Source organism: Palaemon carinicauda, chromosome 31 (genome assembly GCF_036898095.1).
Source record: "Palaemon carinicauda isolate YSFRI2023 chromosome 31, ASM3689809v2, whole genome shotgun sequence".
NCBI classification, from domain to species: Eukaryota; Metazoa; Arthropoda; class Malacostraca; order Decapoda; family Palaemonidae; genus Palaemon; species Palaemon carinicauda.
In genome coordinates, this window is record NC_090755.1 from 64,717,728 (window position 1) to 64,744,691 (window position 26,964).

General features: G+C 37.0%; 1 protein-coding gene across 1 annotated transcript in view; it reads right to left on the bottom strand.

Moving 5' to 3' along the window:
- Positions 1-1,288: 1,288 nt before the first annotated feature.
- The window catches only part of LOC137624778 (serine/threonine-protein phosphatase 2B catalytic subunit 3-like), a 568,901-nt gene continuing 543,225 nt past the window's right edge, over positions 1,289-26,964 (bottom strand). The window contains exons 6-14 of the mRNA XM_068355729.1: positions 26,163-26,240; positions 25,454-25,547; positions 25,023-25,149; positions 16,447-16,524; positions 11,213-11,236; positions 9,412-9,496; positions 8,528-8,625; positions 5,183-5,394; positions 1,289-4,498 (exon numbers count right to left, since the gene is read on the bottom strand). Coding sequence (XP_068211830.1) covers positions 5,198-5,394; positions 8,528-8,625; positions 9,412-9,496; positions 11,213-11,236; positions 16,447-16,524; positions 25,023-25,149; positions 25,454-25,547; positions 26,163-26,240 — 781 coding nt within the window. The 3' untranslated portion in view covers positions 1,289-4,498; positions 5,183-5,197. The remainder of the gene's footprint in view (positions 4,499-5,182; positions 5,395-8,527; positions 8,626-9,411; positions 9,497-11,212; positions 11,237-16,446; positions 16,525-25,022; positions 25,150-25,453; positions 25,548-26,162; positions 26,241-26,964) is intronic.

Consider the following 26,964-nt stretch of genomic DNA (forward strand, 5'->3'; position numbering starts at 1 on the left):
AGGCAAACACGTTACCACTGTACTAGTCATTGGGAAAAAGTTGGGTTGCATGTCAAAAAAATTGTTTACTTTGTATGATTAGGAAAGTTAAGTTTTATTTAGACAAAGCTGATAACATTAAAGAAAAGGTTCCTAATTTGTTCTGTGAGGTTAAGGTTCCAGTCTTATGCCTCAAACAATGCTATGTATTTTCTTATTAAAAGTTTGATTATCACTTACTCGGGATAGGATTCAGTCAGATAATGAACTTTTTAAAGTTCAGATTCATGATATTAGTAGGGCTACTTCCCTTAATTTCTAAATAATCTTTCTTTAGAGAGCCTTTGCAGCAGCCCAGTAGTTTATCAAATTAGTTTTTGCCAACATTTTCTTGTAAGTTTCTGGGAGTTAGATGCAATGGTAATGCTTATTTAGGAGTCAATTCATTTTCATTAAATTCCTATCAAGTTAAAAGTTAACTATTAATTTTCTTAATGAAAGTTATGAGCACTGGGTGCTGTGGTAGGTATGTTGTTCTAGTGAAAGCATTAAATGTTTATTTTGGATGTAACTCTTGCTAATTAAATTTATTCACTCTCATGGATATTTAGTAAAGTTTTCTCAATCTAAATATATGCAGTATTGCATGAGATTTCCTAGCTTTCGGTGGTTACCATCAAGATTATATTTGAGTTTTTCACCCAATTGACAAATATTTAGGGTAAAGTATTAGATTGATTTGACTTTCCTTTACCATCCCATCTCCATCAATGTGTGTGGGATTCAGCCTGATGAACTTCGGCCGAGATTCATCAAAATGAACGGAATTTGGATAATAAAATGAATTGCAGTATTTCCTTACTCACCTGAGGTTCATCTCATGGTCTCTACAACTAGTACTGACAGGAGACTGTTGAAAACCTTTTGACTTGACTTTGTGGACTGAAATAGCATCAAACACCACCATACAGTATAAGCATAGTACGAGACCAAACAAGCATGACTATTGAAATGTAAGAAAATTATTAAATCTTAAGTTTTAGAATGGACGTCAATAATTGGCTTCAAGAAGGAAGCCAGATGAACCTCGGGCAGGTGTAGTAATAATTGATTCTACAGTAAAAATTGCTTTTTTCATTACTTCCCTTTGGCCTCTCCTTCAAATTTTCACCTCATTGAAAAGCAAATCTTTTGATGAGAATTACAAAAACCTAGAAGTATAACTTTATGGTTTCATTGAACCTATCTTTTATGATAATCACAGCACCAATGACAAAAAACATTATAAATTTAGGAAAATGAAAGAAAGTTATAAAAGATTCTTAGAATTTATTTAGAATCTCAAATGTCGAAACAATGCAAACGTCCAGTCAATCTTTTCTTCAGTAGAACAGTTAAACAAAAATGAACATGGCTTTATAACTAAATATTTTACAATACACCACAAAAGGCAGAGATGCTGAGAAGTATAAAATGTTACACAACAGTTTGTAGTTTGTAACTGCTGCTGCTGCAAAACACACACACTGGCTCCCTTCAATGACACTCAAGTGCTAAGAGGACAAAATCACCCAGTTGTTGGCTGCCAGACTGTGAACCAAGACTCCTGGCATGAATCTCATTTCAGTGCCTCTCCAGCACCTTTCAAATAATCTAAACCATACTTAACAATAGTTAACTATTGGAAAAAGAAATTCAGAGAGTGGTTTCAACCATTTGATGGGAGTGATTCTGCACCACTGAATAAAAGATTACCCTGCAACTGAGCATGTATGTTTCCAGTTTGAGAGCTCTCGTTCCTGGGTATTTGCCAATGCCACTGAATGTAATTGAAGAGATCCACTGATACAGGTCATGGTACTGGGAGCAGATTTCAAGTACAGTACTATACTTTACTAATAAAGTGAGTTTTTCCACATTTTAATTACCTTATCGACATTTATCTGTAATGCAATATATAATTACATATATATATATATATATATATATATATATATATATATATATATATATATATATATATATATATATATATATATATATATATATATATATATATATATATATATATATATATATATATATATATATATATATATATATATATTATATATATATTAGTCAGATAACATCTGCTGCATGATGGGCCATGAAACTTGATTTGCCTCATCTTAAATGACCTGTAGCAATGTCGACTCAAGGCCACAATGTCCAGGGGTGCACGGGTGGTTGGACTGGATGCTTATTGTGGCTTCTATTGGATGACTTACTCTCCAATACATGTGTATAATGATTGGTATTCTTTATATTACTAGTAGTACTAATTTGGCCTCCTCATCATATCAAGAGACTGAGTCCATAATTGCAACGACAACAATGAATCAAGTTCCTGTATTTGTTTTGGTGTCGACAGCACCAGCTCAACTTCCTTGCAGCAGCCCAGAACGGCCTGACCTTGAAAAGCTTGGCATGAAGGAGCTTATGCTTTTGACTGAACATTTCTTTAATTATAAATAATATGGAAGGTTATATTTCATATACATTATTTGACACGACCTAATAATAGATTTATTAATGAACAAGATAACAAGAGAAAACTTAGATCCTATTCCACAAGAAAATAATATATTCATACCAGATTGAAGCAATTAACATCTATCTCACAATTAAAAGTATATAGAAATTAACTTTTATCTTCTTCTCTCTATTATAAATATCAACATAACATAATAATAATAATAACCACTTTCAATGCACATTCACAAAATCTCTCTGGAGCATTATGAGCTCAGAGAGAAAAAAGTTAAGGGCTACTTGCTTGTTTTATAATTTACACCAACCAGTAAAGTTATAAAGTGAAAAATGAGAGCGAGCGCTTAATATCATAAAATCTTTTTTTTCATTTATGGTATTTGTGTTAACATTTAAATATGGGAAACCCAGAAGTGATGGCTGATGGACCCCTAGCATACTGCGAGCGAATATACTCTCGCAATTTTCTCAGGGAGGATGGGAGGGGAGAGGGAGGGCTCCGACAGGCCGTACACGTTAATGGCAGGGCCTCGATGCCTTCTTTCCACATAATTGACTAGGACACTTTGGTATGGAAAAAGGCATAAAACTTTTTTTTTTTATAACACGACTTAATATTATTAGTTCTTTTACATAACACTTAATATGGCAGAATTGAATATGAATTCCACACACTCTCACATGACAGTTGCATGTATGAAAATTGCCACGGAGAAGGAAACGTCCATTAGCAACAGTATCTATACCATGTAATAGGTATGCCAGAGGGACTGAATTACATGGAAACTTGTTTCTTCTCTGATGATGCAGCATGTACACCACTCCCTCTGTGTGAAAACAGGGCTTAACACTATATCAAACTGAGAAAGAGGAGAGAAAGTGAGAGGGGGGGAAGAAATGATACATAATAATTTTCCAGAGCCACAGAACAATGATCAGTAGATGACAAGCTATCATTCTAACCTAAGAAAATTTAGGATTCTAGATGAAACGAAGGTATATTGCACACAGGCCATAATGTATTGCATCCTCCTAAGTCAATTGAATGGCAGATATATCCAGGAAAAGCTTGCCAACAGTCCATTGGACCAATACACAGGCTACTGTCTTGCTACAGAGGGGCTTTAGAGAGGCTGTACGAGTCTGTAAATATCAAGCATGCTGCTATACACAATAATAAAGAAAACTATATACATGATTTTATGAACAGTTTCACTTACAGAATGTGAGTAGTTTTCATTGTTAGTATGTGACACAACCTGGACAGACACTGCAGCTAGTGACTCCTGGTCATCGGGGCCTTGTTGGAGGGTTCTTCTTCCTTCTGATTCATCATCATCTTCATACACTCACATGTATCACACCACCTGACCACTATACTGTGCTCTCTCTCACACCACCACCACCACCACCATCTCTCTCCAATGACATATACTAGCAAAACTGCTACCTGAAGTGGTCGAGTCTGGTGCCCTGGTATTCCCACGGTGATGAAACTTATTTCGGGTTATCATCATCACCAACACAATGGGTTAAGGTGCAAAGCCAACAGCATAGGCAACACAGAGGATGGTAGCCTGACAGTGTACTAAAGACGACACTGGAAGGGTACAGGTGACCGGGTCATTTAAGTCTTTAGCAGCAGCAACTGGGTGATGGTGACCTGGGGTCGGCCAGGTCGCATCTGCCACTTTATGCACCCTCTGTGGTGGTAGCACCGACGGACCAGGTAACGCTTGGCTGGCGACCTGGCCTAGCCCAGCCCTGGCCGACTGCAGCTGGATGAGCCACAGTTGTAGTATATCAGATTAGTGGGATGTCTAGTGTGGGGTTGGCTGACCAGTGGGGCCCACCAGGGGCAGAGGCAACACATTTGCATCACAACCATGAACTGGCCAGGCAGCCTCACCCTGCACTCACCATCTGCACACTTGAGATCACCATCTAGTTTGACAGTTCCAAATATTCACTCACACACCAAGCCAACCTGCAATACAAAATATGGCAATTTTTACTAAAATTTATTCCTTATATAGACAGTATAGGATATCAGTTTTCCCATGTGCGCACTAGTACAAAATCAATTACCCAAGGATATTGATCTAAACAGTACTGTAGAGAACTTTCTCTGAACTCTTCCGTATTTAGATGGATACCTACAACTTACTCCGAGTCACTCATATCTTTCACCTATATATCTCATTAATTATATTTTCCCCTGGGGCTCTTCTCACTGTTACCTTCCTTTATGCCTTGACTTCCTGAGGACTTAAAACTGTGGTGTGTGGTTGCATTGCTTTTTATGTCTAAATTAAAAATGTCAAACACCTTAGGCTGATTTAGATATATTACAGAATATGAAATATCTTATTGTAAAAAAAAAAGTAAAATAAAATTATTTGTGAAAACAGTAAAGTACCAAAGTGTACTTTGAATCCTCCTTTTGGTCTATGGCAGCAATGCTTTGTAGTTCTTTATCTCCTCTTCTTTGATCTCTTTCCAATCAGTTGTCCAATTTAAATTTCCTTTTGATCCAATTTTCACCTCATTCACTATGGGTCCTCATGGCAGTTCATATTGTCTAGACACATGAATCTGTAGTCTAATAAAATACTCAACATTTATAACAACATCACGAAGTATGAATGAAGTGATAAAGTACCTGCATTACCTGAGGCTCTGGGTTTCACAAGTGAGTGTTGGTTGCTGTGTTGGATGAGTTGGACTTGCCGGCATCTTCAGTGGATGGGGAGCTTACGGGAGAGACTGGAGCAGGAATGGGTGGTGCATCTTTCCTAGGTGGCATGCGTTCATTCATTGCATCTAAGCCCTTAGCCTCCGCAAATGATGTAATTTTGTGATTGGGTGAGAAGCCTGCCATTGCTGTAATGTTTAAAAAAATTCCTATTAGTTGAACTTGTCATTTACCAATGAAGATCATGGTAAAACATTCCCTTAATAATAGCTTAAAGCAAAATGAAAGAATAAAACTTTGATGTCAATTGTCGTGTACTGTGCTCATACAAACAAAAATAAAAACCTTAAAATTCCTGTTATTGTCATTTCCTGTATAGTATAGAGCATGTAACTTTTAAGATTGTTGGTATAAGGCTTAGAAAGTACTTTTCAAAACAACACTGTACTAGAATACAGTACAATACAATATATCTTGCTACAAAAAGATCACTGAAGCAATAATCACTACTTCAAGGGCCCACACAATTTTGTACTCCTGGAATAATATCGTCAAGAATAAAGATTTCAACTTGAAAAATTAAATCCTTTCATTGGTATACAGGATCTGCTAAAATCCTACGTCAAGTTCATGACATACCGTAAATACAAACGGAAAATTGTTTTACTGTAAATAAACAGTATTAATCAATCCTGCGATGAAATGTTCTATATTTCTATGAATCTCCCCTGATGTTCACATTGACTTTTTTCCAGAACACTGTTTAATCGACATTAACCATTTAAATCTTCAAAATTTAAAACTGTTTCCATTTTCATTCGCTTCATCCAGCACATGCCCTTAGCAAACGAACAGAGCCACAAGTTGTAGCATTCATAAGCATATTTTTCAGTTTGCTCTGTTAACCACCGACAATTTTACACACACTCAGTTTATAAACTGTACTTCATTTTAAGATTTCTTCCCCCGGTTTAGTTTAAAATTACTGCCTAAAATATGGACAGGAATTATTTCTTAGAATTCATGTTTCACATTTTCTTGTATTGAGTCGGGGGCAATTCTGCGATTTAAATAATTGTTGTGAAGAGAGTGTTTCACTCAGTAATGCTAATGGGAAACTGTTTCAATGGTTGAATATATAATTGTTTTAGCAAGCTGGGGAAGACTAGGCTAGTTGACTGTGGAGGGATGGTGTCGATACTGGCACGCCTCCACCTTTAGACAACATAGACAGATGTGCTACTTGATAAAAGGCTAATTAAATACCTGACCTTTGCTTGGTAGGCAATTTACTAAACTACTTATCCAATCTTTGTACCTCAAAAATATATCTAAATTCAGGTTATGCAATAAATGGTTATCACTTTCAATTTAAATAACTACAGTATGTGGCTTAAAGCATTATTAAACTGTTCAATAAGTTTTAATTATACTCGATCATTTGCATGTACAAGATTGATCAGTTAACTAACTACAGAATATACAGTAATGATGTCTTTGAACTTTATTCTTTACACTAATTAATGAAAATTGCTACAGTAATTGGAATTCGTTGATTCCGTGAAATGAAGCTACAAAATGGCGCAAGAAATCAACAATACCCCTTGTATCACCACTATCATTATTAACTAAGAGACAACATGTTGAGGACACTAAACGTATAATTGAATGTACTATGAATTATAAGAAACATAATAACTTATGTATGGAGGTCAGGAACCAAGACTCCACTGTATGGGGAAGACATGCATGAGCATTAACAAAATTGACCGAGTCGGTGACCAGCAAAAAAAAGGTAAACAACCATATAATTACTTTAATGCTGGCACTTAACTAAGGCATGCATTGTATTCATTAAGCAAGCCATGAAATGAAGAAAAAACATGAATTTGGGTACTTAATATTGTTCTTGAAAGTGTTCAAAATACATAACCAGAAAGAACGTTATCCAAGCAGTGACTCAAAAGTGAATGGAGGTTGTGGGTTTGCTGTGACATAGGTAAGCCAACGATAACAGATGATGGTTCCTTTCTAGGATGCCGTAAATGACATTACTCCAAGCAGATGACTTTCAGCTACCGAGGTGCTGTGGGAAGTTCAAATGAGCCTGAACTTGCAGGTCTCCACTATACTGTACTCACAAAGTCTGTGCTTTGCATTTTGATACCTTGGCCTTAGAGGGAAAAGTTTTTTTTGGTGATCAGGTCATACAGTATTGGAATACCTGTCCTAGCCTTCAACAGGAAAGTCCTTGGAAATCACACAGCACTAACCATAAAAATTAATTTTTTCATTTGTCAAAACTAATTTATCTACTTTAGTTAATACTCTGAAATCCCATATTTCAAACCATAATTTAAAATATTTTTCAAAGTAAGCTAGACAAAGTTTGTAACCTTAACCTTACTGCTTAACTGGTACCAAAATACATCCCTCTCTTTTCCTTCATCTGCTCCCCATCTCCAACAGCAATATGAACATCAGGGGAAATTCACAGAAATAATAAGAATTTTCATAATAAAATTTCTTATTCCTATACTCACCTGATGCTCATATACATGCCCACCCTCCCCAATGACTCATAGTATCAAGAGGAGGAATAATGTCAACTCTAAAACTGAAAAATATACTAATGAATGTATTCACACATGTCGTAGATTATCCATTAGTTTCTTTTATGAAATTTACACAAAAACTACAGTACCAATTTTGATTAAACTTTGATAGGTATGACCAAAGGATGAATCAGTAACATTTTGGATATAGTATGTATAGGTACAAGTAATTTGAAAATGATTGCAATGTTACGTAAACGGCAAATTATTTTTGTGTATTTTTTGTTTGTGAACTACATTACTCTAAAACTACAGGACCAATTTTCCCGAAACTTGGTGGACATACGATGTATGACCCAAGGACAAATGCCCTAGATTTTGAAAAAAAAAAAAAAAAAAAAAAAAAAATACAACAAAATTAAAGTACGCAGTGGAGTTAAGAGCAAAATAAGACTGCTTGGTGTGGCAAAGGTATTCTCTCTACCTAGTGTGCTCCCCCCCCCCCCAAAGTTTTAAGGTATGGATTAGTTGAAGCAAAAGAAAATAAGGAAAATTTTTTTTTTACATTTTTGAGTTTTAAATTTTACGGGTAAAAAATTCAAATTTTACAAGCAAGTATTGATTAAACCAGGCTTTTGGAGAAACAAAATGAACATGTGTGTTTAGAAATAAGAAATTTTATTAAAATTCTCCTTGTTGCCCCAATATCTTCATACATTTAGATGTCTATATAAAAACTCCAGATACCTCCAGGAAACATGCTTACCATTCTTGAGTGATGCTTTGCCGCCAGACAATGCTCCCAGAGGTAGAGCACCAGTGGGGGTAAGGCCCTTCAGCTGAAGGACACTCTCGCTCTCCTCTCTGTGATGGTAAAGATTGCATGAGTAACAAGAATGGCAACTAAAGGTCAATTCAGCTTTTAATTAATTTATCGAACCCTCTTGGGACATGCACTGTATCTATAGCATCTCCACCTAGTGTAAAAAAATCTTGTTCCAGTTTCAAAATTAATATCAAATGTAAAAAATAGAAATACTGTGTATGAAGAGGATCCAGATATGGCAAAAGCAAGCATAGCATGTTGGGTTATACTGATGGTTGCAACAAAAAAATTCTCTTTTCCTTTCACAATATAAATTGGCATTTACAAAAATCTAAAATCCTCACAATGATTTAAAAGGTGAATACTGTACTGTAAATACCATTTCAATATAAAAGCCACAGAGTTAGGAAATAAATCATAACCGGAAAAGAAACCCGAGATAAGACTACATTCAGTGTAAGTGTACAATACTATTCAGTATACTGTAACTAGATACAGTATAAACATAAAAAATGTGAAGATATGTAACAATGTGAAAATGGGGATCCTATGTATCACTGAAATGCAATTGAAAAACAATGATCCCTTAAAAGAGTAAGAATAACATTACTGTAATCAAATGTACTGTACATTCATAAATTTTGTGTGTTGATTGATTTAATAATTTCATGAGAAACATTTGTGTAGATCATGTTGTATAGCATATAATACTTAAGGAATTTGGGGAACATTAAATTGTACTGTATAACTACTAACATTTCATGCCCTTAATCCTGTGGTAAATGAAAGAAATAAAAAAAAAATTAAAAACTGTTGCTTATTACCTTAATACAGAGAATACACGAGCCATCTTTCCAATGGCACGAATCTTGTTCCGGATAACTTCCTTCCGCATTGCAGCCCCCTTTTCTGTGGAATACCAGTAAGCAAAATGAGTTTCCTTCTAAAGATGATAAACACTGGTCCTTGGAGTCTCAAGCTAAATTCAAATTAAATACTTCAGCCTTCAAGGACTAACAACAACAAATGGGCCAGAAATAAGCAAAATATTTTGCCCTTGAAAGTTAAATTTTCTGGACCAATTGACTTCGGAATATCTTTCAATCACAACAACCAGGTTGTTATTACCAAACAACTTGCATGTGACTACTATAAGATTAGTTGTAAAAATCACTAAATATTTTTTTTTTTTTTAAATCCAAAATGTCAGGATATCCAGGTTCTCTGGCGAATGAAGGCAACCAAAGGCCACCACTTTAAGACGTAACATAGACAACACTCTTGGCAAGACAACACACATACAGGTGGTACATCCCATACAGTATTCTGGCATCATCACATATCAGTCAATGCCACAGTATCCAGTCCAAATGATGATCCCCCCCATCACAGTCTAGAGGAGATTTCACTCACCAGTGTCACGTCATTGCAGCAAACATGTATAATACAAACACAGAGGTAAGTGAAGTCTCCTCGGAATAGGGCAGATCAAAATGAACCTGTGAAATGAAGCCAAGAACAGCAGCATCTATTAACTCCTATTAATGCAACTGAATCTAAACTATTTCCCTCTACCGTGATAAGCCTTATCAGTATTATCTTCATCTTCAGAATCATCATCAAGCACTAATTCTTAGGACTCGTTTTCCTGGTGTTATGCAAGAGGGAAAAGGAGTCCCTATGAAATTTCATCTCAAGGCTTCCATGTAAGGCAGGGATTACATGCAATCAGATCTTGTTCCAGAAACTACTTCCAAAAACTTGCTACTCAAATATTAACCTCAGAGAGAAAACAATCTTCCCTGAAATCACATTAATAACAAGTTTTGGAAGAAACTGAAAGAGCTAAATGAAAAATGATAAAAGAGCTTCAGCATGTAATACCGGTCTTTATACAAAAAGATGACGCTTTGACTTTTATTCTGTTCCCTCCCACTCAAACTGGGTGTCAGCATTGGCTTCAACATGATTCACTTGAACATATCTTCCATCTAGATCAAGTTAAAACACAGAGTTCTTCCACTTACATTGAAATGCTAATTTATTGCTCTTGACAAGAAATCACCAACTAAATGCATGACTATCTTAGAATAACAAAGCAAAGACACAAGCATAGTCTAAGAGCTACTAATCATTACCTCTTCAGACTTTTAAATTATTATTTTTTGTCTGATACTGCTGGCCATAAGTGACCTATGCCAAGATTATTCTGAACAAGAAAGCCACTCATAGCTAGCCAGATAAACCTACATTACATGTTTTGATAAAAAGCACCATCTCTAACCACAATATCAAGCACAAACTTAGCTCTGAACATAGCACGACCTGCATTGCTGGTTAGCTGATGTGATTAGCAATCAAAATAACTGTCTAATCAAGGAATTCATTTAGCTTCTTCTTCATCTTCTTATTGTCTTTAGGATGAAAAAATACCTATTGGAGTCAGTCATGATGAAAAGTATACCTCGAAAATGGAAACCAAACAAGATAAAGGGAAAGTCAGAAAAATAAACCTCGACATTCATGCTCCAACTGAAAATGGTAAAATTTGGTTATAAACAATGCACTTCAGACAGGCATGCAATCTCCTTACTTGGCTCCATGCCTGGTCTGCTCTGGACTTACCCGGCACAATTAGCACTGCTGTTGCTTGCAATGTTTGCCACAACAGTATCAACATGTAATAAGGTCCAAGAAGATAAGCAGGTTTGGTTGGATTTTATGTGCACGCAAGCCACAGGAAATGGAAAGAAAAAGGAAATACTAGATAAAAAAGATACTGGAGATAATACGAATGAAATTAACAATAAACCCAAGATGATACTGGTTATAAAGACCAAAGTACTGCATGACCAAAAACATCATTCTAAAGCTACACAAGAGATGGCAGTTGCCCCTCAAAAAATACCAATAAAACGAGAGAAAATATAGACAGCAATTGGTAAAAATAAGGTGAAAACTATAGACCTAAACCAGGAAAAAAATCTTGCATTCTGAATAATCAACAGGTGATAAAAACCTGATAGTGAATACTGGACTTCGCAAGTTTTAAGTAAAAGAATATAACAAATTTATAGAAATCACGATAGGAAAAAAAATAATACTCCAAAGGCACAAGATCTGTCATCACTTGTGATACACATTAAAAAAGAAACGACAGAAGATCATATGTGAAAAAAAGGCCTCTGATTTAACAAAACTTAAAAGAGATTAAACAGTATTCACGGCTTATTGAGGGCAACCACCGTTCTCTTGCATAAAGCTTCACATTTTGTGGCTAAAACAGCATTGGTATAACTGTGCTTTCTCCCCCTACAGACGAGTCCAAAGGAAAAAAGTAATAAGAACCTGACAATCAGCCATTTCCAGTCAGCATGCAGCAGATTCAGTCATTCCAGACAAGCACCGAGTGTGACCTCAAAGATCTAAGGTAAGTCAAATTTCCCAGACAGGCAATAATAATATACATGGCATCTAAATATAACAGAGACAATGAATATGAGACAATGAAGCAACTCTCATGCTAATTCCTGCTAATTACCAGGTAATTAAGCCTGGTCATTTGCCTTCCATTAGTCCATTTCATTGCCTTTGTTAATTACTGTCAAATAAAATGACATGACTCCAATGGATTTAATGTATGAATTAAAAAAAAAATTGGATATTCTTTTATTACAGGCCAAAAGAAATGGCTGTATGTCATGAGAACTGGCCTGAATGATTCACCTTTTCATTTACTCCCCTACACAAGCTGCCCATCACCTAACGTGAAGAGGACAGTAAACATTCTTTAACACTCCTAGTTCTTTCTTTTAAATCTCCATGTGGAAAGTGTTAATGATAACAGGAAGATTATAGGAAAAAAGAGCTCGTGGGGCAATACATTTCTATATACACTATACATACAGTATGTATATGCTGTATAAAGAAGAAAAAAGGATAAAAGCAAAAGTTTAAAAAAAACAGCCCGAAAAAATGTTGGAACTAAAAATTGTGAGCTCTAATTTCCTCCTAGATTTTGGATACTGAGTAATTCTTAATTTGAGTTGTCAGACACTAAGTTACTATTAATAATTATATATTTTGGGGGTATATATAAGTGACATTAACTACAAAACAGGATTACAGTCCTATCCAAACAAAATAGTTACCTTTGTACTTCTATATACTGTTCTATACTGGAGATCTATATATTCCCTTCATGGTATGTCATCGACTACTATAATTTGAGAATACTGTATTGTTTTCGGGATTTAGGATTGATGGTGAAGTTGTTACACCAGTGAAGTGAAAAGGTTTATTAATCTACAGTTACATTAATCGTTATTTTTTTTCTCTTTAAGTTTGGGTAGTGAGTGCAGCAGTAAGTGTGGGGAGAAGTTGGTGGTGTAGGCCGGGGTGGGGAGCCAGACACGTAAATATAAAAAAAAAAAAATTATGAAAATACTGTATATATATCATAAATTTAGCTGGGGAGAAATGTGTATCCTGAGTGCACAATCTGCCACAGGATTCGTTTCATATCCAGGACAGGTTGTAGCTGCAGGATACAGTGATGCCTCCACCCGGCTTCCAATGTAATTTACGTGAGGGCACGTGGTGGTGACCAGCACGTCACACACAGTGTACAGCAGCAGTGCTGGCGCAGAGTCGGGCGGCAGCTCCCACCCAACTTGCCACTATCAGATACTAAGGTACATCTATCTAGCTTTCTCCATGACTATGCTGGCCTGTACACATAGTACTAATTTGTCAGATGTTGAGAGACAACAACACTTTAATATGGTTTTCAAATGTGAACTTTGAGATCAACCACTGAATTACTGTAGTAGTAGTAGTACTGGACATCAACAATATTCAATATACATGACATTACTATTTCACTAACTACTTTACGTTAACAGGCCACATAGTACTTTCTACAGTGATACTACAGAGCCTCTGGACACTAATATGAAGTCTTACCATCTTCCCCTTCACCATTCACGAGAACAAAAGAAAAAGCAGAAAAGACTGGTAAACACTTAGACAATCAAGATGTGAAGAATTCCATCATGTTCCATTCAGTTAAAAATTGACAAAAAAATTAAGAGCATTATCATTAATTTTTTTTTTATGAGAGATATACACTAGTACCAAGATACTGGTTTTGTCACGATAATCTCTCATACAGTGACAGCAAGGTATAGTGGCAGTACTGTCACAATGCTCTCACTGATGATGGAACCCACAATTTTTTTTCATTTCATTTTGAGCAAAAATTAACAGGTCACCAAACTTTTAATAATAAAGAAGTCTAATAATGATAAAAAGGTAATAATAAATACAGAGAATAATCACTGATAAAATGTAAAACTATTTCTCCAAGAGAGAAATAATGGAAAAGATAAAAAACAGAGCATGCAAGAACGATGAAAATAGTTAAACCATGGTCTTCTAACGGTAGACTTGTGGACATTGGACAGAATGATAGAAAAGGATAAAAAAAATAAGATAAACTGTGTATATACATATACCTTGACTACCAATGACCCAGTATGGAAGAGTTTTCCTTTCTAGTTAACTATCATGCAAAATGGTTCCATGGAACACTAGAGAAATATATAAATTTGAAAACTTCCAAGCACAGTAAGCAAAGGAGTGACTCAAAATTCAAGAATGAAATCTCATGACGACTTCCTACCGGCATGTCAATTTCCATCGCTTACTCTAGACTCTACCATTTAACTTCTACATCGGTTGTTTATAATACAAAATGCTAATTCATCCACTTCTTGAATGTACGGCAAGGCAGGTGGTGATTTACCAACACATCCTCAAATATTGGCTGGGATTATTTTAAATACAAGAAAAGGTCACTGCTTCTTCTAAAGTATACTATAGTTTCCCCTTACTGAATAAATCATAAATTAATATTAGGGATACATAAATAAATAAAATAGATTTTAACTTGAGTATGTGACCTACTGTTAACTCCTTTACTTTTGGAAAATCTTAAATGCAATACCAAACAAATTCTGATTTACCATTCAGTCTTACTAAGGCTACTGTTTAACCAATACAGTACTGTACTTTAAATTCAATATCATGAATGCAATCAAAAGGTAATTATAAACAATTTGAACAAATACAAAATATCTTCAATTATTTCAAAGGAGTTGCTTAAAAGAATGTCAACCATGACACAGTATACAAAACTAAAGCAAATTTTGATCCTTAGTCCTTCAGTATTACTTGGTCGAAATAGTGATAGTTGAAGTATACGAGTACAGTAACCTACATACCCAGTGAAAAGGCATACAAACTTTCATGAAAAATTAAACTGTGTAAACATGTATAAATGTAGTCAAGCAATCAACAGCAAATTACTAAATATGTAAATCATGCTTAAAATCCTCTTATTCTGAAATTCAGATATGCCCATATGTGGAAAAGTTACAAGAACTAATTTATTCCAAGTTAGAATAAAAATTTAAACCTGAATACACAAAGAGAAAAAACTTACAGTCGATTGCTTTCATAAGTGTTTTATATCATTACAAGAAGTCATTTAAACAAATCAAATACTGTATAACTGGGTAAAAATTAAACTACCTGTAGTAAGACCAAAGTGGAGAAACCAACAGAGGAAAAAAGAAAAAAAATTTAATGAGTAGAAAAAAAAAAAGCTTTACCAAAATACAAAACGTGATATTCACAGACTTCATGAGGTAGAAAACATCATATTACTTCTGTAAAATCATTAATAATTTTCAAAAGGTGTACTACTGACAAGAATTAACTATAAATCTTCAGAACTAACTTTAAATCTATATTTTTCATACTTTTCTAACATTGTTTTTTTTTTAGTGAATATGGTTAATTACTTGACAAAACAGAACGTTCATCAATATTAATATAAAATCACTTTCCTCTAGCACCTAAAATCAATGTCAATACAACAAAGTAATTAATACTACAGATGGGCATAGAGTTCCTGTGCTAGGATGTCTGGAGGCACCTTCCAATAATACTGTACCCATCTACAAAACATTCTTTACTACTATTTCAAAGAGGCTACTACCATCACAGACCAATACTATAATTGAAAAATCTTAAAGTAAAGTGACTGATGTCTAAAAAATGTCTAGCCATAATCAAAACAAAATAAAATCAAAATTAGTGTCCGATGGAAAAGACCTTTAAACGGGGTAAAGCAATTAAAATAAATTAACTTCAAAACAAAAATTACTGGCTACTCCAAACAACTTCATGAGTTTTTCTGAACGATGTCCATGACTAGTTTGTATATTTAAAAGACCATCAACCCATTGCTCCCAAATATATTAGTTTTGTTTAAGAACTTTAAGGAATTTTGCTTCATTTATCACATGTAAAATCTATATTGGTCTCTTTTCAAATCAAAATTTCCTATCATCAGCTGTAATATTACAAGTTAAAATTAATAATCACAGAACACCCTTTTAACTGGAAACAAAAAAAATCCATGAAAAATGGAAACAGCAAAAAAAAAAAAAAAAAAAAATTAACTTATCTAAAGAACTAAAATATCTAATCTGGTAACACTTCAAAATTGTTTACAAATAGTTTTTGTATTTTTCAAGTCGCCATCTCAACCTCTCATTGATAAAACTCCACAACTACAGCAATAACTGTATGTGTCAACTATGCAAAATTATCCTGCCAATAATCCTGCCTACAGTATATGCGTCGCCCATAAAATTCCTCACGACACAAAGCCCATGTGCAGCATAAACCAACCATTAGCTCAGAGCTAGATATCTACTGCAATATAATATCAAGGTATGCTTGAAAGCTTCCCAACATGAATAAAGTGACATTTTTGCTTTGACACCTACCTTCATCAAGAGACTCCTCGCCGTCCATCAATTCATCATCGGAGCAAATGTTCAGAACATTCACTAACATCTCAGTTACTGTAAATGTAGAAAATTAAAGGATTATTCTTTTCGAGTTGAGGATGAACAGAATCAATGGAAATTTAATAAAAGATAAGACGACTTTGTTAGGTTTTGGAAATAGTCGTTCATCTAACAAACACCATTAAAAATATAAATGTTGAAAGGACATTTTACGCTAGACAGCAAGGGTAGATACGCATGCTTCATTAGTAATTTGCTTACTATCCAATTGAAAATTGACCATTGTCTTAACTACCCATAAGACAATGATACCCTTATCTTATTAACTTTACAATTGACTAAACCACTTCACATCCAAATAGCATACTAAGAAACCTGGGAGAGAAAATATCAACATACTAAACTATTCAGCCAAACCGTTCGAGACTACTTAATTTACAACCACGCATTCTAAAACACATTTAGGAATTATAAATACTACTACAAGATAAATAATGTGCATACTGAAGAAAACCATTACTTTTTAAAAAAAACTTCCTTTCATACAAGAATAAATGAAACCCCCAAAACATGTTATTTTTATTAATAAAATAAATTTTTGAATATACTTACCCGGTGATTATATAAGCTGCAACTCTGTTGCTCGACAGAAAACTCTACGTTCAAAATACGCCAGCGATCGCTATGCAGGTAGGGGGTGTACATCAACAGCGCCATCTGTCTAGCAGGTACTCAGTACTCAATGTAAACACAGAACCAATTTTCTCCTCGGTCCACTGGGTCTCTATTGAGGAGGAAGGGAAGGTCCTTTAATATATAATCACCGGGTAAGTATATTCAAAAATTTATTTTATTAATAAAAATAAAATTTTTCAATATTAAACTTAGCCGGTGATTATATAAGCTGATTCACACCCAGGGGGGTGGGTAGAGACCAGCATTACTTGTTTATATTATTATGAGCTAAGTATTTTGTATTTCATTTTAGCAGTTATTCAAAATAACAAACATAAAATAAATAAGTACCTGGTAAGGAAGTCGACTTGAACAATTACTCTGCCTTTTTAAGTGCATCTTCCTTACGGAGCCTCGCGATCCTCTTAGGATGCTGAGCGACCCCTAGGATCTGAAGTATCAAGGGTTGCAACCCATACGACAGGACCTCATCAAAACCTCTAATCTAGGCGCTTCTCAAGAAATGACTTTGACCACCCGCCAAATCAAGTAGGATGCGAAAGGCTTCTTAGCCTTCCGGACAACCCAAAAACAATAATAAAACATTTCAAGAGAAAGATTAAAAAGGTTATGGAATTAGGGAATTGTAGTGGTTGAGCCCTCACCCACTACTGCACTCGTTGCTACGAATGGTCCCAGAGTGTAGCAGTTCTCGTAAAGAGACTGGACATTCTTAAGATAAAAAGACGCGAACACTGACTTGCTTTTCCAATAGGTTGCGTCGATTATACTTTGCAGAGATCTATTTTGTTTAAAGGCCACGGAAGTTGCGACAGCTCTAACTTCGTGTGTCCTTACCTTCAGCAAAGCTTGGTCTTCCTCATTCAGATGGGAATGAGCTTCTCGTATTAACAGTCTGATAAAATAGGATAAAGCATTCTTTGACATAGGCAAAGATGGTTTCTTAACTGAACACCATAAAGCTTCAGACGGGCCTCGTAAAGGTTTTTAAATAGAACTTAAGAGCTCTTACAGGACATAAGACTCTTTCTAGTTCATTTCCAACCATACGATAAGTTTGGAATATCGAACGATATTGGCCAAGGCCGAGAAGGCAGCTCGTGTTTGGCTAGAAAACCAAGTTGTAGAACATGTAGCCGTTTCGGATGAGAATCCGATGTTCTTGCTGAAGGCATGAATCTCACTGACTCTTTTAGCTGTGGCTAAGCATACCAGGAAAAGTGTCTTTAAGATGAGATCTTTCAGGGAGGCTGATTGTAGCGGTTCGAACCTGTCTGACATAAGGAATCTTAGTACCACGTCTAAATTCCAACCAGGTGTAACCAAACGACGCTCCTTCGTGGTCTCAAAAGACTTAAGGAGGTCCTGTAGATCTTTATTGTTGGAAAGATCTAAGCCTCTGTGACGGAAGACTGATGCCAACATGCTTCTGTAACCCTTGATAGTGGGAGCTGAAAGAGATCGTTCTTTTCTCAGATATAAGAGGAAGTCAGCTATTTGAGTTACAGAGGTACTGGTCGAGGATACGGATACTGACTTGCACCAGTTTCGGAAGATTTCCCACTTCGATTGGTAGACTCTAAGGGTGGATGTTCTCCTTGCTCTAGCAATCGCTCTGGCTGCCTCCTTTGAAAAGCCTCTAGCTCTCGAGAGTCCTTCGATAGTGTGAAGGCAGTCAGACGAAGAGCGTGGAGGCCTTGGTGTACCTTCTTTACGCGTGGCTGACGTAGAAGGTCCACCCTTAGGGGAAGTGTTCTGGGAACGTCTACTAGCCATCGAAGTACCTCGGTGAACCATTCTCTCGCGGGCCAGAGGGAAGCAACTAGCGTCAACCTTGTCCCTTCGTGAGAGGCGAACTTCTGCAGTACCTTGTTGACAATCTTGAACGGAGGGAATGCATATAGATCTAGATGTGACCAATCTAGTAGAAAGGCATCTATATGAACTGCTGCTGGGTCCGGGATTGGTGAGCAAAATATTGGGAGCCTCTTGGTCATCGAGGTTGCGAAGAGATCTATGGTTGGCTGGCCCCAGGTGGCCCAAAGTCTCTTGCATACATCCTTGTGGAGGGTCCATTCTGTTGGAATTATTTGACCCTTCCGACTGAGACAATCTGCCATGACATTCAAGTTGCCTTGGATGAACCTCGTTACTAGTGATATGTCTAGACCTTTTGACCAGGTGAGGAGGTCCCTTGGGATCTCGTACAATGTCAGAGAGTAGGTCCCTCCTTGCTTGGAGATGTACGCCAAAGCCGTGGTGTTGTCCGAGTTCACCTCCACCACTTTGCCTTGAAGGAGAGACCTGAAGCTTTTCCAGGTCAGACTTACTGCCAGTAGCTCCTTGCAGTTGAAATGCATTGTCCTTTGACTAGAGTTCCATAATCCCGAGCATTCCCGACCGTCTAATGTCGCACCCCAGCCTACGTCCGATGCGTCCGAGAAGAGAACGTGGTTGGGAGTCTGAACAGTCAGGGGAAGACCCTCTCTAAGGTTGATATAGTCCTTTCACCAAGTCAGACAAGACTTTATCGAGACCGCTTCTAGCGTCTTGTCCTTTTTCCAGTGAAAAGCTAGATGGTATAGAAGAGGACGGAGGTGTAGTCTTCCTAGTGACACAAATTGATCCACGGATGACAGTGTCCCTACCAGACTCATCCACAGCCTGACTGGGCAGCGTTCCTTCTTCAGCATCTTCTGGATGGATAGCAGGGCTGGGGGCTGATCGTCTTGTTCAGCAACGTCCTCATCAGAGGGTTCCTCATCCGAAACTGATGAGGAAACGGCAACGGAGTGGGCAACGTCTGACTCGCTGAATCCGGTCGCACTGGTGGATGCGTGACGGAGCCGGACGCAATATCATGGAACTGCTGCACAGTCTGTGAACTGTCAACAACCATGGGTGCGCGAGGAAGTACAGCGTCAACCCGAAACTGTCTAGACTGTCTGGGTTGTGCAGTCAACACCCTACCGGGTTGCTGAGGTTGACGCACTGCGTCACAACAAGTCACCTCTGCTGGTTGTTGAACGTCCTGAACGTCAACAACCACCTCCGAGCGTCGCTTAACGTCAACGTGCGACTGGCAACCCACACTGGGTCGCATCGGTGGAGGAACCACCTCAACTGGCAGACGTGAGTAGGTTACCTCAGCGTCAACAGGGCGCACAACCGACCGGTTGGAAGGTTGTTGGCCAGAAGGAGGAACCACCTCAACTGGCAGACGCGAGTAGGTTACCTCAGCATCAACAGGGCGCACAACCAACCGGTTGGAAGGTTGTTGGCCAGAAGGTTCTTCTCCGCATTTAAGTCCTCTATCAAGGACGCAAGCTTGGACTGCATGTCTTGCAGCAAAGCCCATTTAGGGTCTACGGGAGCAGGTGTGGCAACAGACGGGGTTAGCGACCGAGGCGGAACCATTTACCATCCCTGAAAGCCTTGTTATGTGTGACATAATAGTACAGCAAAACTTCAAAGGCTCGACAAAAGTTGAGAAGTTGACCTGTAAACAACTTGGAGCGTCTCCTGGCTAGGCGCCAGGGCGAGTCTACCAGAATTGAGAAGTCTATCTGGGCAGAGGCATGAACTCCCAAGCCGAGAACTTCTCTCGTGTCCTATCAGACTCTCGCTCTATAAGCCAGTTTAAAAGAAGGGAAATCAAAGGCTGTATCCCTAAAACTCCTCCTGGTGCAAAAACCAGTCGCCTAGCCAACGTAACGCTCTCTAGGAGAGTGAGAGAGCACTAGCTTAAAAACAACGGCTTCGAAGTAGCTAGGCCTAGTGTAAGTTCTGACGTTTAGGCGAACGAGGAGCAGCAGTTACAAGATCCGGACGAAGATCCTTAAAAAATCATCATGATTTAATTAAAGTCCATAGGAGGCTAAGCAGCTTAAGGCTCCTCTTCAAATGACAAAGTCCTCAAGGGAATATCAGTAGGAGGGAGAACAGCACTTTCTCATCTACAGGAACCTTGTCCGATAAAAGCTAGGTTACCTCAGTGAGTCTCTCACTGGTGCATTAGTAGCAGACCAGAAGGCAACGTCATGTAACTGCTTGACAGTCTGTGAACTGTCAACAACTGAACTGTCAATCACAACAGGTGCGTGAGGACATACAGTGTTCACTCGAGACTGCTTTGACTGTCTATACTGAGCAGTCAAAACAACTCTAGAATGCGGAGGTTGACGCACCGCGTCAAAACAAAACAACTTAGACTGTTGTTGTACCTCGCGAACGTCAACAGAAGGTTCCGTGCGTTACTGAACGTCAACATGCGGCTGGCAGGGTACACTGGAACGCATGGGTGGCGGGACTCTCTCAGCTGGAGTGCGGCAGAAGGTCGCCTCAGCGTCCACAGGACGCACAACCGTGGTTGGTTGTAGGCTAGAGGTTGGTGCAGTGTCAACCTTCTCCGCACGAAAGTCCCGCATCAATGACGTTAACTGAGACTGCATGGTCTGCAGCAAAGACCACTTAGGGTCTACAGGAGCAGGTGCGGCAACAGACGGTGTGACTGCCTGATGCGGTACCGCTTTGCCTCTCTTAGGAGGTGAGCAGTCGTCGGAAGACTGCAGCGAGTCCGAACTGACCCAGTGGCTACAACTGGGCCGTTGGACTTGCGCGGAAGGGACCGACTTGCGCTTAATAAGCTGAGAGACCTTGGTCCATGGTTTCTTACGAGAAACCTCTTCCGCAGACGAGAAATAAATGGGCTCTCTCGTCTTTGTGTGGGTGGGGCGATCTTGGGTAGATACGCCCGAAACCACGGAGGGAAACGTCTGTTCGTTGATCAAGGCCTGACGAACCCATAAGTCGTTCGACATTACTTCTCCCCTGGGCTTGGGAGCTTGCAAGAGGTCCCGGACTAGGTGAACGACAGGCACGAACAGACGAACCCTCGGACGCAACACTGTAACACTTTGCGCATATCACTTTATCACTTCGATTTTCTGTTTTGCACTTATTTCACAGAAATCGAAACTTTTACTGATTTCTACCTGAAACACGCAATTCTACCCTCATTAAAAGGTAGTAATTGCGAAATCAGTCGTATAATGCAGCTCATTAATACTAGCAAAAAACAGAAAACCTATATAAAGATAAAAAATTCAGTGGCTGGGAAAGAGACTAAACACTAGTTCAAATAAACTACGTTTACAATCTCTCACCGCACATAGCCTGGGGACAAGAATAAAACCCTAGAAACGTTTTACCTTCTTCCCCGTACAGCGACTAGGGACGAGAGTAACAGGAGAACAACGTTACCCGCTTGAACGGAACGTTTTCTCTCCTCTCTCTCCCTCCGTCTCTATCTCTCTCTCTCTTTCTCTCTTGATTTCGCACCTAAGAGAAGTGCCCAATTATATATCGTCAAAAAAAACATATTATTTGACTAAAGGAAAAAAACTGAAAGGTTTTCCAATAAAAAGTTCCTTTAATTTAGAATTTAAAACATTAAAGCTAAGAAAGAATGAACAAAACGTCAGAATCGATTTACTCTTACTGCAAAGTGAAACCGTGATACACTCTCTCTCTATCGTAACGATAGAGCGCATGTTGAACGTCCTGAACGTCAACAACTGCGTAGTCTAAAAAACTAAACGTTAGTTCATCTTTGAAAACAGTACGAAGACTATCAAAGAAATTCTTTCATAAAACATTAAATTTAAAAAGTTTTAAATTCTTTAAAGGCTAAATACGATATAACGGGCTCAACGTTGATTAACTTCGGTTCCAAGTTAGGACCGCCTACTATCAGGAAAGGTCGCATATAAACAAAACATAAAAATTATCTTTATATGTTTATAATAAATGGAAAGTTAATCGAAGAGGCCTAATAAAGGCGGAGAGATATAAAATATATAGATCTATAACGTGTTAAGCAAAATTACTAAAAACCTAAACACACTTCCGTCTAAGGGAAGGGTCGGCCATTTAAAAGTGAAAGAGAGTCCATACTCTCTTTGTCACCCTAATTAAATCTATCCAAAACGAGTTCAAGTTTTGAGATGAAGATAAAACACCTGCATAGCAAAAGCTCAAAACTAGAATAGTGTACTTCACCAAATAGTTGTGAAAACAAATCCAGTTAGTAACAGCGTATTAGTAGGTCTTGCCGGTAGCCCGACAGAGAGAAAATTGGTTCTGTGTTTACATTGAGTACTGAGTACCTGCTAGACAGATGGCGCTGTTGATGTACACCCCCTACCTGCATAGCGATCGCTGGCGTATTTTGAACGTAGAGTTTTCTGTCGAGCAACAGAGTTGCAGCTTATATAATCACCGGCTAAGTTTAATATTGAAAAAATTAAATTCTGAATAATTAAATAAAATACTTGACAATTAATATTTTGAATTCAAAAGGGTCATTTTTCAAGACATCATACTACCAACATTATGAGTTTGCATTTCCTTTAGTGCACTGCCAAATCTTCTTAAGGATATGTCTTGAAATGTTAAAAATAAAGTCTAGCTATTATCATGTCTTCATGAAAACCCATTTTATGTTTGGTTCTGACCTTGTTCCCTTGTAAAGAAATAAGCCAGCCCTAGGGTGCCAGAAATTATAAACAGAAATATCTAAAGGAGAATAGACAACTTCTTAAAAGTTAGGCAATCCAAGGAAAAGATAACGAGTAAAGAAAAATTAAAATAATTACTGGTCACTTAGGTACATAACTACCACACACATTATTCTGGGCCAACACTCAGGCATACTGAATATTCCAGCACTGAACTGTAAATAGAAATCTATTGGTTAGGGCAACAGGAGGTAATCGGAACTTAAGGAGTTCCATAAAATATAACTTACAAACACCTAAGGTAACATGGACAAATATGTTTCTCTGATGAAATTTCTTTTTACCGAGAAGGTAGAGAAGACATTCTATGTTATGCAACTGGTTTTACCTACCAATGACCATCATGTAGTTAAAAGAAAGAGGAACATTAGCAAAATTGGGCATAAACTTGATTATATTTAAAACAACAACTTATAAAGAAGAAATATTGAATAATATAGAATACAAAAAAAAACTTTTAATTGTCTGCAAGGAAAGGAAACTAAAATTCATAAAATTTAAGAAACTGGAGGGAGTTCCTTACTATATACTGTACTGTATATACACTTGTGGCCACATGATTATTTTTCCTTCATTAATTTTGAAGGTTGCTTTCATTGGCGTGTAGTTAAGATGTCCATGGGCGCCTTCAGCAAAAGCTTTTCATGAATTTCCGATTGAATTTTTTCAATCTAAGTTTTCAAACTAAAACTTTTAAACTATAGTCATATATAGGCCTTTCATAATACCAATGAAAGGACAATAGAATATGAAAACAGGATATTCAATTTTTCATACATTTACCACTCATTCAAAATGGTATAAACTTATTTTACTAGGACCAGTCACATCTCCAAATGTCCAATTAATTAAAATAATTTCATTCAAGGTCTTTCTGTTTTATCCTGTGATATATGTAGTAATTCTGTGATATATGAAGTACTTTACTTTGCAGGTCACAAGTATATAATTTGATGAATCACATATTCAGGATATTACAAGTGTACTACATCCGTCAAGTTTCCAGCTTCATAACAAACCAGAAATTTTCAGCATTCTGAGGAAGAGATTTTAATGATCAAAGCTAATACCATAACATTCGTAGTCCAACATCAAATTTCTATTTGTCAACCAGTACAAAATATCTCCCTTCCCTACATCCCAGAACTTACTCATTAACAATTGTTGAATATCTACGGCACTTCCCTTGAAATCTTGGTGAAAATCACTTAAATAAAATACGTAAACTAACTAACTGAAGAACAATATATATTTTCTGACATTTGACAATTCACTAACCTTTCTCTCCAACAAACGGTAATGACCAGGTGAAGACATCCATAAAGTTAGGTAACCAATAAGGGTGAGGGGAACAGTTAAACTGTCGAATGTTCATCACATTATTCTCATACTTTAAAACAGCAGCCTGAAAGGTGGAAGTCATAACATTAAAGGAAATTTTACAGCATGCTGATTGGATCTCCATCAACAATTATAGTAAATTAATTCAATAAGCAATAAATCCTGCTATTTGCACAAAAATTTACCTTGAAGGTGCTTTTGATATGACATAATTACTTAACATATGCTTTCTGTACTTTTCCTATTTCTTACCAACACTGAATTAATGCTAACAGCACTGTTCTGCAAAAAAAAAAAAAAAAAAAAGAACTATAAATTTTCCTCTGATAAGGAAATAAGGAATCAAAACTTCCTGCAGAATGAGTTACCTTATTGTTGTACACATCTAGGTAGTTGGGAGCAGAAAAAATTGTGATAAGAGATGGAAAACCCGTCGTTTGGCTTTTACGATACATACGATACCTGGGGAAAAGGGAGAAACAAGAAGTAGCCATTAAGAACCATTCATAGACTAAAATATACGTAACAAAGCAGCACACTATACATAACTAAATATCACCAATGAATGACATAATTACACCATTAAACACTCAACATACACAAGTCATACCATGCTAGCACAATCACCGGCTTACGCACTTCTAGCTTGCTGTGCATTTCAACTTGTTAAGTAACAAATACACTAATCATGTACTTAACTTCCATGACCTGAATAACAACATACAAACACAGAATTCTCAGCATTACAAAACATCAAAATTTAGATATACAACACCATTATGTTTCCAAGATTGGTTAGGTACCTCAATATATTTTGAAGTCTGCAAACTATCATATACAAAATACATAGAAGCTTACTGAAAAGCACCGAGCTCTGCAATTCTATCCCACAAAAGATGGCTAGACTAAATCATTAGCAGTACATCTATAGTATTTCTTTGATATATACATATACTCAGAATAAGGATATATTTCTTCCAGTAAATCACTATACAGTAGCTCCAAAGGATTAAATCCCAGTCACAAACTCCATCAACGAAAATTTTTTTTAAAAATGCGGGGAGGAGACATACATACCCTGCATCCTGGGCTTCATGAGCTCTAATAATAGATAGGAGATTGTTGTGTTGTAGAAAGTCACAGCACGCTGCATAGCTGCAAAATGAAAGATTACAATTTTAATAAGTTTTCTGAAAAATATCAACATTATCTAGAAAAAATTTATAGGTTACAAAACTAAGAAGTCCGTATATTTAAATGCAAGGTCTCATAACCCTTTCACCTCCAAAAGGACGTACCGGTATGTTCTTGCAAAACACTTTTAATTACATGTTTTTACATATTTTTTATAATTTTATGAGAAACTTCAGGCATTTTCCAAAAGAATAAGACCAACCTGACCTCTCTAGGACAAAAATTAAGCCCGTTAGAGCAATTAAAAAAAAAATTATAGCAAAATGTGCTCAAAATTTAACCTTATGGTGGGGGTAAAAGGGATAACTCAATGTATACTGATTACAGTGAACCCTCGTTTATCGCGGTAGATAGGTTCCAGACGCGGCCGCGATAGGTGAAAATCCGCGAAGTAGTGACACCATATTTACCTATTTATTCAACATGTATATTCAGACTTTTAAAACCTTCCCTTGTACGTAGTACTGTTAACAAACTACCCTTTAATGTACAGAACACTTAATGCATGTACTACAGTACCCTAAACTTAAACAGGCACAAATATTAAAGGCAATTTTATATCATGCGTTTCCTAAACACGCTAAAAAGCACATTAAAATATGGCAACCAATGTTTTGTTTACATTTACCTCTGATCATAATGAAGAAACAAACTGGAGGTAGAGCTTTGCTTATTACCCAGACAT